This window comes from Prunus avium, chromosome 6, assembly GCF_965620075.1.
Source record: "Prunus avium chromosome 6, drPruAviu1.hap1.1, whole genome shotgun sequence".
NCBI lineage: Eukaryota > Viridiplantae > Streptophyta > Magnoliopsida > Rosales > Rosaceae > Prunus > Prunus avium.
In genome coordinates this window covers 10938445-10955609 of record NC_142289.1, presented here as the reverse complement: position 1 = coordinate 10955609, position 17165 = coordinate 10938445, and the positions used below count along the sequence as shown (strand labels likewise).

At 34.9% G+C, this 17165-nt stretch overlaps 2 protein-coding genes across 3 annotated transcripts; both read right to left on the bottom strand.

Moving 5' to 3' along the window:
• Positions 1–87: 87 nt before the first annotated feature.
• On the bottom strand, positions 88–3533 carry LOC110746271 (1-deoxy-D-xylulose-5-phosphate synthase 2, chloroplastic). Of its 2 annotated transcripts, none has more exons than XM_021946477.2 (10): positions 3399–3533; positions 2977–3141; positions 2726–2890; positions 2459–2609; positions 2085–2356; positions 1720–1993; positions 1339–1646; positions 951–1232; positions 585–869; positions 88–482 (listed from the first exon to the last, which is right to left on the bottom strand). In XM_021946477.2, exons 1-10 carry the CDS (start codon positions 3492–3494, stop codon positions 336–338), a joined length of 2145 nt encoding a protein of 714 aa, XP_021802169.1. In that variant the 5' UTR covers positions 3495–3533; the 3' UTR covers positions 88–335. The 2 variants fall into 2 exon arrangements, with proteins under 2 accessions (XP_021802169.1, XP_021802170.1); XM_021946478.2 differs by having other exon boundaries at positions 3394–3528.
• A 9244-nt stretch (positions 3534–12777) lies between these two features.
• Positions 12778–16129, bottom strand: LOC110774222 (Exostosin family protein). The gene is made up of 5 exons (XM_021978761.2): positions 15562–16129; positions 14758–15044; positions 14286–14518; positions 13314–13471; positions 12778–13121 (listed from the first exon to the last, which is right to left on the bottom strand). Exons 1-5 carry the CDS (start codon positions 15994–15996, stop codon positions 13020–13022), a joined length of 1215 nt encoding a protein of 404 aa, XP_021834453.1. The 5' UTR covers positions 15997–16129; the 3' UTR covers positions 12778–13019.
• Between the last annotated feature and the right edge of the window lie 1036 nt (positions 16130–17165).

Sequence of the window (17165 nt, the reverse complement as noted above, 5' to 3'; positions counted from 1 at the left end):
TTATAGGTTGAAAACACCAAATGTCATTAAATTGTCAAATTAAAGAAACCCATTGATAATCTAGTAGGGTACATGAGAGAGCTTCACTACAAGAAAATTTTCTTCTGTTCAGTTTATTTCCTGCTATGCTTCCTTCATTGTAATACATCGGATGCATAAATGAGCGATGCTTTGTATACATAGAGATCTTGAGATATGAATTCAAGGGGTCTTCAATACATGAGCACCCCAAATAAGTTCTCTGTAGTTGGGTTTTTACATTTGTTTTTCCAAACTCAGATAGCCAAATGATATGAACAGCTACCATGGCAACAAAATTGTGTCCACTTGTGCACTCACTTGAACCGAAGAGCTTCTTTTGGCCTCCCCAAGAGAGATAATACTGTGGCTGAGATATGCCTTGAGGAGAGTCCTGCTTGTTCAAGCTGATCCTGGGGTGCTCCATGATCAATGTATCTATCAGGAAGTACCATTGCTCTCAACTGCAAAGAAAACTCCCAATATTTTGGTGTTAGCAAACAGATAAAATGATTAGAAAGAACAAAAATGGTTCATGTTGTAAAAATTACTAAGAAACATAGTACCTTGAGTGGTCCATCTAGAATACCACTTAAACTTAGGAAGTGGGATACATGAGACCCAAAACCTCCAATTGAACCTTCTTCAACTGTAATAAGGATTTCATGCTCCTTGGCCAATTGCTTGATTAGATCTGTATCCAGAGGTTTGCAAAATCTTGCATCAGCTACTGTCACCGATATGTCCCTGGTTTTCAGCATGCTTGCAGCTTCGACACATTGTTGAACTATAGAACCATATCCCAAAATTGCAACTCTGCTGCCTTCCATCAGTATTCTTCCTTTACCAATCTATTCAATAGTTGAAGAATTTCAGCTATCTGTTCCATATCCTCACTTAATAAATTTGAGTTTCATTTCATTTATACTAACCTCAAGTGGGGTTCCTTTGTTATTAGCAGGAAGAAGCGATCCAATACCATTGCCTCTTGGAAACCTGAAGCAGCTAGGTCTATCATCTATGGCTGCTGCTGTGGCGACCATGTGCATCAGTTCAGCTTCATCAGATGGAGCCATAACCACCATGTTGGGCAAGCAAGCCATGTATGTGATATCAAATGCTCCGCAGTGGGTGGGCCCATCTGCACCAACCAAGCCAGCTCGATCCATTGCAAAGCGGACAGGTAGTTTTTGAAGATCTACATCATGAACCACCTGTATACCCATTACAAGTCATTAGTGTCATATCAAGCACTGATTTTATAGAAAAACTAACTTTGGAAAGCAAACCACAATCACCTATCCTCCTTTATCTGCTCACCTGATCATATCCTCGTTGCAGGAATGATGAGTAGATAGCACAGAATGGCTTGAGACCTTCTGCAGCTAATCCAGCTGCAAATGTAACAGCATGTTGCTCAGCAATCCCCACATCGAAACAACGATCTGGAAACCTCTTCTGGAAATAATTGAGACCAGTGCCACCACCCATTGCTGCGTGGATGGCTACAATTTTGTCATCTATTTCCGCTTCCTTTATTAAAGATTCAGCAAAGTACTGAGTATATGAAAGTGTAGAGGATTTGGTCTTAAATTGCTGGCCTGTTCTGGGGTCAAATTTGACAACACCTGAAAGTATAAGGAAATAAAGGTCAGTATAAGAATTCTTAGCGAGTATGGGATCATAAAGTTAAAGTCTCACCATGCATTTTGTCCGCTGCTGCCTCGGCTGGGGGATAGCCTTTTCCTTTCTCTGTCATGATGTGGATTAAAACAGGACCTGGGGCAGGCATGGCTTTCACTCTCTGGAATATGGTAACTAAGTCTGAAACATTGTGCCCATCCACTGGACCAATATAATATAACCCAAGCTCCTCAAAGAGAGTGGACCCAGAAGCACTGATCATCCCCCTTGCATACTCATCTACTTTTGCTGCAACCTGATGCGTTTGGCCTCCAATTTGCTTCGTGATGCTCTTTGAAAAGATATTTTCAAAGTCAGATCTTGAAATAAGGTTAACAGGTCAGGATAGGAAGGAATCATTATTCGTAAGCTTAGAGGTTTACCTTTGCAGCCTCACGAAGTTTGCGAAACTGGGTGCTTGATTGGAGCTTGGTTAGAGCACCGCTGAGGGCTCCAACTGGCATTGCAGGGCCATCAAGTGTGGCAGTCGGTAAAGAGACTTGCTTATTGTCATTCAGTATAACGATCAGGTTCGAATCAAGGAATCCTGCATTGTTCATGGCTTCATATGCTTGCCCTGCAGTCATGGCTCCATCGCCAATCACTGAAATGATATTGTTATTCTTCCCCAGTAGGTCTCTTGCGACTGCCATGCCTGCCAATATTTTTGGAGAGAGACACAAAGTTGGATGAAATTAGAAAAGTGTTCATCTATTATGTTGGACATGTATGTTAAAATTGAGATTGAAATAGGTACCTAAACCAGCAGATATGCTTGTAGAACTATGCCCTGCACCGAAAGCATCGTAAACACTCTCATCCCTTTTAGGAAAACCTGCAAGGCCTGAAGTTTTCCTGATTGTGTGCATCTTGGATCTCCTTCCTGTAAGAATTTTATGAGGATATGCCTGCACAAGTTATTGTGAATAGATCAGTACGTAGTTTAATGTCTTTCGATAAATTTATTCGAAATAAAAACAGAATTTTTCTTTTCAATTAAACTAGAAATGAATGTTTCTTGCACCTGATGACCAACATCCCATATGATCTTGTCGTCAGGGGTGTTGAACACATGATGCAGTGCCACTGCCAGCTCCACCACACCTAAGCTTGAGCTCAGATGCCCTCCTGACTGTGAAACACTGTAAACAATATCTACTCTGAGCTCTGCTGCTAGTTGTTCGAGATCCTGAACAACAACAAAAACCCACAATTATCATATCATAAAGGAGCAAAAATGACAGAAACACCAACACAACAAAGCTGCTGCCGTACCTCTGTGGATAGATTCTTCATGTGAGCTGGGTAATTGATTGTGTCCAGCAATGGCGTGCCAGGTTTTTCACCGGAGTAATCGATATTCCATCCGTCTTTTCCTTTTCTGATCAGCTTTCGGTCCTCCTCGCCGTCTGCGTTACCAGCAGAAGCCTTCAAACACAGCTGCCACAGATGATCAAAGCAACCATTGGAACATCAATAAACATAGTCTTTCGACACAACCCACATCAGAAGAAAAACAACAGTACAAAGATTATATCAGCAACCCAAAAAGGAAAGCCAAAAAAGAAAGTGAGGAAAATGAGAAGCATCTGCTTTGGTTTTCAGAACAGCATAATAATAACATGGAAATCATGGAGCCCATTTGCAAGAAGAGCAGCAAAACAGAGAGGAGCAAATGGACATGTAATCTACCAAACCTGTTTTCTGCAACTATGATTTAGCCTTGGATTTGGAGTGTTGAGGCATGGAGAGAGGTATGGGTTTGGTCCAACAAATAAGCCAGAGACCGCCATGGCTAAGCAAATCCAGTTTAGAGACAAATTAATGGGGAGGAGAAGAGAAGGTTGTGAGAATTTTAAAGTTCGGGACAAAAACCAAGTTTATTTATATCGTTGGTGATGCCACGAAAGAGGGAGCCTATGTGGCAAAAAAATATATAATGTATCTAATTACTCTGCGTACATATTTAAAATATGAGAAGCTATCAATGATTATAATATCTTTTTGGGAAAATGGACAAAATAAGAAAAAAAAATCCAAATTTCTTCTAAATAAGAAAATTATTCCTTTAAAGCCAAAATAATAGATAAAATAAAAACAATTTCCATTTCAATAATTAAATAGGAAGTAATCCAACCTCATGCTTTGCATTCTTGTTTTTATACAATGCATGGGTTTTGAACAAGTACATTTTTTTAGTTGTTGAACCAAATCAATTATTGCTTTGCTATGCTTGATTTAGAAATAATGTTGTTAACAATATTATAAAAAGAAATGGAGTTTTTAAAAAAAAAGCTTGATTCATGCATGCCTAGTGAATATTAGACCCCTTTTGTTAAGGGGTTTTTTTCTGGATTATTTAGGCGTTTTTTCAGATTCAGATAACAATAATCGTTTATGAGTTAATGTTTTTATAGAAATAATTCATGATTTTAATATTATATTCTGGTTCCTCGTATTTTAATCATGAATCTAGACTCAATTTTGATATATTTTAAAAAGAAACTACTGAGTCCAAAAACCAATGAGTTAAACCAGCTAAACATGTGACATATATGACACTTCCGATTGTTTCGATTTCCTTCAGTTTTTTATCTTTAGAAAACGAGAGCCTACATGATTAGCTTGTTAAAAGCATTTCTGGGAGGGCCTGTTTGAGTGTGCTTTTGAAAGGGTTAAAAACGATTTCTGACAACCAGGGACGGATCCAGGATTTGAAAATAGGGTGGGCTAAATTTATCTTAACAGAAAAAAGTAAATGTTGTTCTCTAAGAATGTGTGTTTTATGAAAAAGGCTAAGTAATAAATATTAATTAACTAAAGAAAAAAAAAGATTTTCTGTGGGTGAGATCACTGGGATGGAGTGTGTGGAGGTGTGCTTTGGTGGGTTGAGTTTTAATATTGGACTATAAAATATCAAGTCACCTAGGCTATAGCCCATGTTAGCATGGACGTAGGTCCGTCCCTACTGACAACCAAAAGCACTTCTCACTATGTTTGGCATAAAATGTTAGAAGTGCTTATAAGTTGTGGAAGCACTTCTTACAGAAGCACCTGCTGAGGAAGCACTCACAATTGCTTTTCCAAGCAGCACTCTAATTTCTTATGAAAATTTCAATATATTCATGATAAAAGCGTTTGCGAGAAGCTCTTATAAGCAAAAGTGCTTTCTAGAGAAGCAGTAAACGAGCCCAAGCTGGTTTTCAAGATTTCACATATAATTTAATCCAATTAAGTGAAAAAATAAATAAAAGTAATTAAATTACATGGGTTGGTTTGATCAGTTAGGTTTGAATTTCCAACACCCGTCAAATCAACAATATTGCTTTGCTTATTTTTGTTTTCGTAATTAATTTTTTTTAATTTCAAACAAAAAATAACAAATTCGTATTTCTTTTCTCAACTGGCAGGGCTGCACTGCATTAATGTAACCCATATATGAACAAGTACATGAATATATATATATATATATATATATATATATATATATAAGAGTACTGCTATTTCCATCCACTTATCCTATTTCTCATCCACCATATAATTATACATTTAACCCAACAAATATTATTTAATGTTCTAATTTGTAAATTGTAATAACATATATAGATATTCTATATACATTGACCACTTGCTAGTTGCTAGCCCTTTCTTTTCACCCTATTAGTATTTTGAAAGATTCTTAATATTCTCTTGTTAAGATAGCAATATTTTTTTTTCCTTTTGGTCAAAGAAATACCAATTCACTGAACTAAATTACATGCATATATATGATATGATTGGCCTCCTGTTATATACAGGAAAGTGATAAGAAGCTCAAGGATTAGATGCTGTTCTCCAAAGACCTCAACCGAAAGAATCTTGGAGTATGTAACAGTACAAATATAGCTGGGGCGATATTAAAGAAACTTTAATTGGGCATCAACTTTCATTCAAAAATATTAAAATAAAAAGAGTGATTCACTATTATACTCAATATAGAAGTCCAAATTTTAAAATTTTTTAAAAAAAAACCTATATGAAATGGACTTTAGAAACACACCCAAAGCTCATTTACAACATAACAAAATGGCTTTTAACTTCTTTTAAATTACAAAATTGTCATTGATTTCTTAAAACAAACTCAACCCCAAAACCTTATAAAAAAAGCCCAAAACACTCAATAGGGTATCAAAGTAATTTAATAATCAAAATTAAATTCAATAGGGTCAGCTGTCATTTTTTAGGTTTTTTTTGGGTTTATTTATAGAAATTAAATGATGTAGGGTTTATCTATATTATTAGTGCTAAGAATGGGTATATAACTAAATATCTCAAATAAAAATAGATCTAAAGTGAAGTGAGGTTAATAATGAGATGATATATCCCTCTACAGTTACTATAAAAAAAAGGTGTTCGGACAGGTCTAATCCAGTAGAAAAAAGTCTTAACTTATAAATTAGTAGTCTTAAGTTCAAACATACTTGGCACCTTAGTAGTGTGTGTACATGTGAGAAACTCCCTATCCCCATTGTAGCTATCGCTTGTATTAAAATATATATATATATATATATATATATATATATATATATATATATATATCTTGAGTGAAGGGATATTTTCCTTTATACCTTCTCCTACCTTGTACATTCTACTTTTTATTTTGCAATGGTATACGATAATCAAAAGAGTTTATTTTTGAGGTCGCCTTAAATGATTATTCTTGTAAAAAACAATCAAATTCAAATTTGTTTACACTAAAGTGTGATGATTCAGTGTTTAATAAAAACATTAAGTTTTCTTATTTGTTATACAAATCAAATGACTAAATGGCTTTCGATTTGGTTTTTTTTTAATTTTTTACAGAGATGTACTTAAAAAATGCTCATTACATTGTTTAACTGAATTGTCCTACCACTATTACTAGGTAGACCAAAGTTGATGTATTTAAATCAGTGTATAGTCTTATTCATATTAATGATAAATATAGTTCTGCATTAAATACGAATCTACTTGCTCTCATTCTCTCTCTTGTTTGAGGAGTTCATCATTGACCACAACTCTTAATAAGTGATCAATCCTAAGGTTGGGAAGGAATTGACAATTGAGAAGAAAATGGCTACCCCTGTCATATCATCCAAAGTACAACTATTAAACCTATTAATAGGAAAAGAAATATACTTTTATGATGCTAAAGTTTTCAAATTAGGTATGTCAAATTTGAGAGTTTTTATGATTCAAAAGTTTGGAAATGAGTACGAAACTACATTATTATGTTTGGTAAATCTATTCTTTTTAATGTAATACCAGACTTATGGGTATGAACCTTTCATGTATGGGGAAATTTTTATTTCATAATAATGTAGTTTCATAATAATGTAATACCAGACTTTTGGTAACTTCTTGAGAATGAACTTCCCATGTATAATCCCATGAGATGGGAATGAATGATGTTATATTTGGAAACGTTGGGAAATGATAATTAGGAAAGGCCATTTTATCACATTTCCATGTTTCGTTTCTGCAGTATTAGGAATTAAAAAATGGGGATTTCACTAAAACACCCAAAATGAGGGCTGAAATTATAAAAAAACCCAACACCCAAAACACTTTATAAACACACCCAAAATCCATAATTACACACACTCAAAACCCATTTATAAACACACCCAAAAAATATACAATTGTTAATTTTGGGGTTGATTTTGGGTGTGTTTCTATGTTTAAATAGTATGTGGGTTTTTTTATGAAGAGTTTTTCAAGGGTAAAACATAGTATTTTAAAAATAGAATAGGGATAAGTTAGTCATAAAAATTTGCATTAAATGCTTTCCCAAGTAGGGGGAAATTTTCCCAAGCTCATCCAAGGGTATGAAATTCCCCTTATATGGAAAGTCCATACACCCATGAGTCCATAATTGCATTTCCAATAGTGCACTTACCAAACATGGGAATGCAATTTAAAACTCATTCCTTGGGAATCTTTTTACCCCTCACCTGAGAAAGTATTTAATTAATTTTTTTTTAAAACTAACTTATCTCTATTCTAAATTTCAAATACCCCTTTTTATTGATAACTTTAAATAAAGAATAATAAAGGGTATTTTGGAAAACTGAAAGAAAAAAAATTATTCCTAATACTACTACACAAATCAAACATGGAAATGAGAGAAAATGTTTCTTTTATGTATTATTTTAGGCCGGATGTATTTTGAACTGTCGTTTAACTTAATTGTAATAATCTAACCTTAACACAGAGGTTAATATTTTTTGTGTGTATTAAAAAGAATAATCATGGGGAATATTTATTTATCTTCTGTCATGGGTTAGTGGGCCCCCAATAAAATAATAATAAATGTTGAAATAGCCTTATTAAGGCATGGGAACGATAAATTTGTGTGAATAAGAGCATCAACAAGACGGTCTTTATGCCCAGATGCCAACACGTATGACTTGTCTCCTTCTGCATCCACCCTTGGATTAATTTGGACCCATAATTTCCACCTCTACTAAGAAAACCCACTCAAATTTTAATATTCTTCGTCATGGACTTATACGGCAATATAATATTTTAAATCATAATTTAGGTTTGCATTTACATATTCCACTGTAAAATGCGAATATTTTTCATGGAAATATATATATATATATATATATATATATATATATATTTAGTCAATTTCATATATATCTTTGAACAATATAGAACATATGTGATTACTTTCTTATGGAAATATAGAGCTATGGTTAAATTTTCAAACCACAACTATTTTATTTGAAATGAAAAAAAAAAAAAAAAAAGTAAAACGACAGTCTATATTTTAAAATATAAATAATTAAAAGTAAAAAGGAAATAAGAGTCTTTGTCCAACAAAAATATCTCTTATTAAAATAAAAGAATGAATAAAAATAAAATAAAAAACCTATTGCTACGTGCATGAACGCTGATTGAGAAGTTAGTATGTATTCAAAGAGCAAATAACAAATTATTTACTAATCATGTTTGTAAATTGTGCCATTTACTTATGGTGATCCAAGGGAACAAAAAATAACTAAAATGTGAGCTTAGAGTATCTGCAACGGGTTCCTTAAAATAAAAAAAACTTCTAGAAACTCTTAAATTTGAGGAGAGATAAAGGACTCCTAGAGACTCCTGAAAATAACTTTTGTATATTTTAACTAAATTTTAACTAAAAATAAATAGAATGATTACGAATGCTCTTACTCTTTTGTGTGTTATTAAGAATTGGTACAGGATTTTCATGACAAGTCTGTCGTTTTGTGGTATTTAATGTCGGTGCTTCATTATGCTTTGCTTTGGAAGTATTCAAATTTGGTATTGTATTGTTCATGAAATGATGGAAACGTCGATATTATTAATAGCTTCTCCACCTCCTACGATTATGTCGCTTCTCCCAACTCTTCTACTGGTTTCAGATACTTTATAGTCTAACAGCACGAAACAACCTACAATCAATGGAGAAAGAAAGTGTTGGATGAGGAGGTCTGTTGACGAAGTCAGAATTTTATGTGTGTGGGGGCCTCTTACAAATTATAAAGAATCATAAATTCGAACTTACAATACATACGAAAAATAATATATATATATATATATATATATATATATATATATATATATATATATCACATATGTCAAGAATTGTATTGCTCATTGGTTGCAATCATAATTGTCCTCGATAAAGGGATAGACAAATCCATTTTAAGTAAGAAAAATTGTAAGAGATAAACAAAGAGTGGTGATTTAGTAAATATTTTTAAAGCTTTTTCCCCCCATTAAACTCAATAGAAAGAAAAAATCAAAATTTCACAAACTAAAAAAAAAAGGGTAAATAGAGAGAAATATAATATGGAGTTTAAGAGAAAAACTCAAAAACCTAGTTCTAAGAGGAGGGGTAAATTCTGGAGGATTTCACTAATAAATCCATTTTAGTGTGACATAATATACAAAAGTCCATATAAAGCCTATTTGGAGTGAAAACTCAAAATTAGCCACTTGTTATTTTCTAATTGGTTCTTATAAAATTTTAACACACTAAGAACCAATTAGAAAATGACAAGTGGCTAATTTTGGGGTTTTCTCTCCAAATAGACTATATGAGTTTTTGTATAATATGTCATGCTAGAATGAGTTTTTGAATGAATATCTTTAAATTTTGTTGTTTGCACTAAGAAAGGAGGGGTGAAAAAGACTATTTTTAAGGTTTGTGTAAAAAAATGTAAGATAATATTAATAGTTATATTAAACTTTTTGGTAATTGATTTGCAAGTATCAGAGGAGATGTGCGTTTTCACTAGATAGGGCCACATGTGAGCATATATCAAAATGTAAAGTATTTGAAATAGTATACATATAGAAATACATAATAGTATATTACTTTTAAAATATTAAAAGACTTGAGTGGGGGCTAGAACCACACTGGTCCTAATGTGACTTTGCCCCTGAGGTCTGTTCACATCACTTGTACGATCACTTTCATAAGGCCCTATATGCAGGGAGTCTCTCTTTTTTTGTGAGAATGGTTGCACATGTGATACACGATTGGACCGCCTCACTTAAGACTTTCTCCGATGCATTGCTCGAATATGATGTTATTATTTCCACATGGCAAACCTGCTGGTGCTTGCTGGATTGCTAGTATACCTTCACCAATCACCATCTTATTTTGAAAAATGTATATTTGATTGATTTGGCCGCCTCCCTATGCTTAGACAGTTGGACAAACCAATGGTTCATGAGTATTTTGTGATGCTTGATACAAGAGACGGATTAAGAGAATGGAACAATAACAAAACAACCAAATGGAATATGAGAAAAAAGGTGTGTACAAGGCTTTAATTTTTGTTTAAGAGACAGCTTCATCAGCTTACAAAATACCTTAATATAATACTCAGAATTTTAAATACATGACTAATCAAATTTAACATAGAGACCGCAAACTGCAAGGGATCTTGGTCATTTAACCTGTACATGTTGGAAATCAGATGAAAGATGCGAACCAAGGAGGAGGAATGACACGTGTAACGGATTTTAATTTTAGTTTGTTGTATTCTCATTGTTTTCTCCTCACCTTTCCTCTCGAAAAACAACAACAAAAGCTTTATCTTAATTCTAAAACAAATTCATAATTATTCATAAATCTTACGAACTGTCAAGATTGAGAAAGAGAGCAGCTGTGCCGAAATGCTCAAGCAACTAGTGCCATCATTTTCAAACTACTTGGGCCATATTTTGGCGACGGGGTTAATTATTGTAGCAGTAAAGTTGTAATTGGATAACGTTGTCTCAGAAGTGACATATTTTAATGTTTGAATTTTATTAGGGTTTTGTGAGTTTGGAAGGAATCTTTGAGTCCATGGAAACGAGATGCACGAGGCATAGGAGACAAACCTGGGTTTGTTGAATTCAAGCTTACACATACAGACAAAAGACTCTGGCCTCAACTTCTCAATAGTCTAATGACGTACAATTCCAAATTCACGTTTTAGGAATCTTTCTCACCTCAAAAAGAACACATGGGATGGGACTAAACTTTGTAGGCCCAAATATCCCATTTTTATCATGCATCTCACATTTCGCGGATGGATGCATATTGCCACAAGTCATTATTTCATCCAATAATTCGACCAGGTTTATGATGGATACATATTGCCATATGCCATTATTTGTCTTTTGGCTTTTTGTTATTACTATTATTATTATTATTATTATTATTATTATTATTATTATTATTTTGGTAACTGAATTTCATGTTCTGATCAATAGGTATTTTCGGCAGTCGTTTGACAATGGACCTATCTCTATCTCTATATTTCTTATTTTTATCCTATATGTGAAAGGCCCATTTCGCTTCCTTCATTTAAAGTCCATGCTTCTGTTAGCTATGTCCCAAAGGACACTGGAGCTTGACATTGCAAGAGGAAAATAAATGAAGAAAACCAAGGTTCACAATGAAGTGTATGAGTGTTTCAAGTGTGAATGGTTTTACTTTTATATTTAGTCAGCTCTGCTAGATAAATTCTACAACTTGCTAAGTTTAATTTCGGGTAAAATATATGCCAATATCTCTTCAGGTGAGAGCTCAACTATTACAGGAACCTAAGCTACCCTGTAGTATCTTTTGTTTTGAGTCCAAACAGAAAAATTCAAAATGAAAAGCACAAATGGGTTTGAGGCGTATTTACAAGATGGTCTGAGTTCAATGGCCTGCAATCTTTGGTGTTTGCTTCTATAACCACCTATGCCAGATCCAAATCGGATTAAAACAAGTCCGGACGTTTACTTTTTGGTTGGTTTGTTTTTGTTTTTTCAAACATTACCTTCTTGGGTCTAGTTTCATAATGGTTCTTGTCTTCTTGGGTCTTGCTCAACTGGTATCAACATATTGGTCAACTCAGGTCCACATATAACTATAAATTTGATGGCATGGATGACAAGGGTAACAGTGTCTGGATCCTTGCAGGGTTTCTGATTTGGCATTAGTGATGCTTTACACTCCATAGGTTCTCCACAATTGGAGATGGCTACTCCTACTAGCACAGATAGAAGAACTGGGCATGGTACCCCAGTCAAGCCATGAAATTGAGGACATTTCTGATCTCGAGGATTGGGTTCAAGATATGTGTCTCAACTCATACACGACGCGGCACGACTAGTTAATTGGTTGAGTCAACGTTAAGTTATCTGCACGATTAATTGAATTGATTGGTTTAGGTTCACTAGTACTTGACACGAACTTGAAAGGGGTACACATGACCTAAACACGACATGGTACGACCCAGTGCGACTGTCACCCTTAAAAGTGGCCTGGAAAAAGAGTAGGAGAAGGCTGGATTCTCTTCTTTCCTTCATCAAATAATTAATGAAGGGAATGAATGGAAAACTGAGATCCCAATAGCATGTTTTAGATTGGGTTTGTAGGCCATCTTCCAATAGACTATGTCAAGATAATGCATATATCATTATAAATCATGCTCCCATTTGGTCAAGTCATCAAAAAATGTAACCAGAACTGCAATTTATGCAACCCTAATTGCTTCATCCAATTCTAGAGGCCAAATAGTGGTATAATACCTAGTCCAATAACAAAGAATATTCCTCTTGGTTTTCTATTAAAACAAGAAAGTACAGAACCAAACAATGATGATAGGTACAAAGAGGGAATATCTCCATATAAAGAACGAACAAATAGTAAGATTGTTTGGTTACCTGTATTTTTAATTCCTTCATCAAAGATCAGGGAGAAGGATGAGACTACTGTATGTGCTGATTTACAAGCCTTCGATTTGCTAGCCAGAAAGTGTACAAAATGTTAACTGGCAAGATCAGTATTTGATAACATGGTGGCGCAACCAAAGATCGTACATGACCATGTGGAATGCATCATATTTGACGGGCGGTGAATTCCACTGGAAGTGTTGCTGGACCTAATGAAAGAACAAGCCACAAAAAGAATTTCTTACTAACCTCCAACTTTTATACTTCTGGTATAAGCAACGCTTAAAAACACGTCTTCACAAACAATCACAGACACCCACAAACGACATATAATGGAAACAGATTTATTACATAAAAGTTGAAGTGTATAAGATTTTTTTAATTGTGAATGAAAGTTTTACCTTAACCAAGTTTTTGTGAAGTGTAAGAAACTCTGAATATGGTATATCCTTAAGACTTTGTTTAAGGTTATACACATCCTTCTCAGTAAGTATGACAGCAAATTTTCGCCAATCAAGAATGTCATTGAACGGCAGGTCATAGTAATTTGATAATATTACTGCAAGAAATCAAACCAATCAGCTGATAAACAATTATAAGGACTTTGAATGGTATACATTACATCTCAAGCTAAAACCAAAAGGACAAAGTCAGATAGGAAATTGAACTTCCATGTTTTGTCAATAGAAAAATTAATCACTAAGAATCCCCTCAAGTTACTGTCAATATGCAGTCCTAAGAGAAAGTGCAACTGCACCCCAAAACCCTTTACTGGTTGAACAGTAGTAATTGATGAGTGGCATGAAAGATTAGACTCGAGGCATACACCCATTAGATAGGCAAAGCAGCACTAATTATTTGATCAGCACTACATTGAACACAGACTTGAGGCATGTACACATTGAATAAAAATGAAATAAAAACAAAAATAAAGAGATATCTGCAAGGAGAGGCTGGCTTAGCTTGAAATCTCTGGTCAAAATTAAAACTATTTGAAGAAGAAAAGTTATATATATATATATATATATATAGAGAGAGAGAGAGAGAGAGAGAGAGAGAGAGAGAGAGAGAGGAGAGATTGCTGGACATAAAAGCAGCAGCCAGAACAGAAGTTTGTAACCAATGAAACAAAGAAGGGGAAAAGAAAAGATGAAAGATTCCTCAGGTGAAGGCAATCTGTCTTCCCCATAGTATGGGAAAAATTATCTTTTGCTGCTTCTTTTTTCCATTTCTATTTCTCTTTCTTTTTTCTAAAAATAATACGGTCGCATGGCTTGATCATTGATTTTTACCATTCAAGCAAGGATAGAAGATAAAATCATTGCATACCTCTCATTGCAATTTGCAAGAAACAAGAAGATTTGAATTCTTACCAGGAATACATCCATAATGGATTGAGTCAGTTATACGAGCGCTGTTGACCTGGGAACCGCCAGGACATATGCAGAACTTGGTATTGTAAAATTTCTTTTGATATAACAAATTCCCTTCAGCCCTATTTATTCTGTTGTTCAATATGTAAAGTTCTGTGTCATTCTCCCATACTCGTGCCAGTATAACTCTAATTTTGGAGTTCCGATGACCGGCCCAAAAACCGAGGGTTGTCCTGCAAAGCATGCCTCGTATTAATTAATGAACTTATATTATTAGGCTAAATCTAGTTGCAACAAAGTGATAATTACCTTCCATTTGGACACATGTCTTAACTTATAAAACATATCATCCAATGGGTCAACCACCATGAACTATGGAAATTAATCCAAAAAGGGAGCAATACAAAGTGCATGTGTAGTTCATTAAGCGATAACAGAATACATACAAGACACTGATATCCTTCTATATTACCTGTTTTCCACATCGTTTCCTCCGGCTGGAAGAGCAAATGGCTGGAGTACTTGAGGAAGGGCAACATCTTTGTGTGGAATGAAGCCAACGTCATAGCTAGGGGAGCACACAACTCGAATCGAATTCTTTACAAGAAGTGGAAATCCTTCCGTTGCCCTCACCCCAACATCATGACACGTGACAAAGAAGTGGTCCGCACCCAGGGTTCGGTTCCAGTAAGGATACTTGAATATCAAGCTCTCCACATAGTCCCGAACAATCACGGTCATTTCGTCATAAGTTGTATTCTGAAAAATCATTATATACCAACATAGGAAAGGTCAAATTCAGAGTAAGAAGTTTGTCTTCTGCATTTAGGCATTACCATGCCCATTCGAGGTGAAGCAAACTTAGACTCTCAAACAATTACAACTGTTAAAATAAGGTGGCATTGGAACATAAACAAAATCCAACAATGGAGTTTACGTGTATTATGTGTTAGTAGTCACAAACCACCAAATGCTTCCAAGCATTGGTACATAGAGACTAGAAAAACCAATAAGAACAGATGAAACTAATGTAAATCAGCAACAAATAAAACCATGGGTCACTGCATAGTTCATCTCCACAGTTGCACTAGTTGTAGTTATATGTCTATAGTAAAATTCAAAACTCATCCACACAAAAATTGAGACTTTGAGATATGTCAGATCCACAGCAACAGCAACAATGAAAAGCCCCATATATAAAGCTCTACTTTCCCACAATTTTCTCAGCAGCCAAACAGTTCAAACAAAATCAAACAGAAACAGATAAACTTAATACCTTGCCTCGCATCTTGTGGCAGGAGATAGGGATGAAGAAGAGGTGAGCTTGATCCGGATCGTCCGTACGGAACCGACTCTCTCTGATATTCTGGAAGAAGTAGCCCTCGCTGGCGTACTTGCCAGTGAGCTTCCTGGGCGTCTGGTAATACGTCTTTGGATCGCCGTCGGGGTATATATAGACCTTGAATTTGGCTTCCATCTCGGCGAAATTCAACCGAAACACCTCCGGCGAGTGGTAGATATCGGAAAACTGCTCATTTGTATCGGCCGAGATGTGAATGGTGGGGGAGGAGGAGAAATGGACGGAATTGAGAGAGAAGTAGGTGAAGGAAAGCAAGGTGAAGATGGCGAGAGTCAATAGCGATCCCTGTAAAGAGAACAACATCGGAGAAGACGACTGTGAGTGCGGTTGCGATTGCTTGCCCAAACTCATTTGCTCTCTCTCCACTCTCAAGCGGGAACAAGAAGCTCAGCTAAGCCAACGCTTGCCTTCGCTGCTGCTTCGATTTGGACTTTGGAGATTGATTTTTACTTTTCTTCCTTTTTGAGTAAAATCAATCAAGATTTGATTGTCAAGTGAGTCCAACCAAATTGAAGTTATAAATATAAAAAAATTGGAAAAACTTTTGCTTTTTTTTTTGCTTTTTTATGGGGAATTAGAAAAAGAAATGGTTGGACCCAAATTTTAAATTAAAAAAAAGCTGAAAAAGGGAAATTAGAAAATCTTTTTTTCTCTGTTTTTTTTTGTTGGGGAAAGTAAGAAATACTCTTTAGTAAATTGGTGGTTTAGGCAACACTAGTACTCAATTTAGGGCCCACTCATTCTCAATTTGAGTTTGGTAATTTTTTGGCAAAACAAAAGTTTTGGTGTTTGCATCTTTTGGGGTTGTAAAATTGCATGATTCACTTTTTGGTACTGGTTACTCTTGTGATAAGCTTTTTTGATGTGTTTTGTTAACCAAAAAAAAAAGGTGAATCATAGTGGAAAATGTGTCTACCATTCTGAAAATCTACCAAGGGAAGTTAAATCAATTTTTAAAACACATCTAAGTGGCGTTTGGTCTGTGAGAGAAGGTGCAAATTTAGGATTATGATGTATTCGGTGAGGGAGTATTTTTGCTCACCCCGTTCACCCAAAGTGTACCATTACCACCTTTCTCAACACTTGACAAGCGTTTATGGACATAAACCATGGTTCTATAAATATAAAGCAAATAATTAACTATAGTATGCCTATGAACACTTGTTGTGTTGAGAAGGTTGGTAAAAGTACACATTGATTAAAGTGATGAGCACAAATATTTTCATGGAGAATATGTGCTCTTTTTCTTGGTCCATTATGTTGATAAAATATAGTATAAATATTCATATTTATAATTGAGTTGGGTCAAGACCCAATCAGAAAACATCAAGTTTGGTTGGAGCCTGAAAAGGCAATCCAAGATGGAAAGAACCAGGTTCCAAGTTGTCATGTTGAATGGACCATGCAACTATGCAACCCATTATAAAGTGATTCATTTATGTTATTGGCTTGTTGGCCTATGGCTTGAAATTATTAGTTATGTTATATACACCCGAAAGCATGATCACCACACCCAGTAG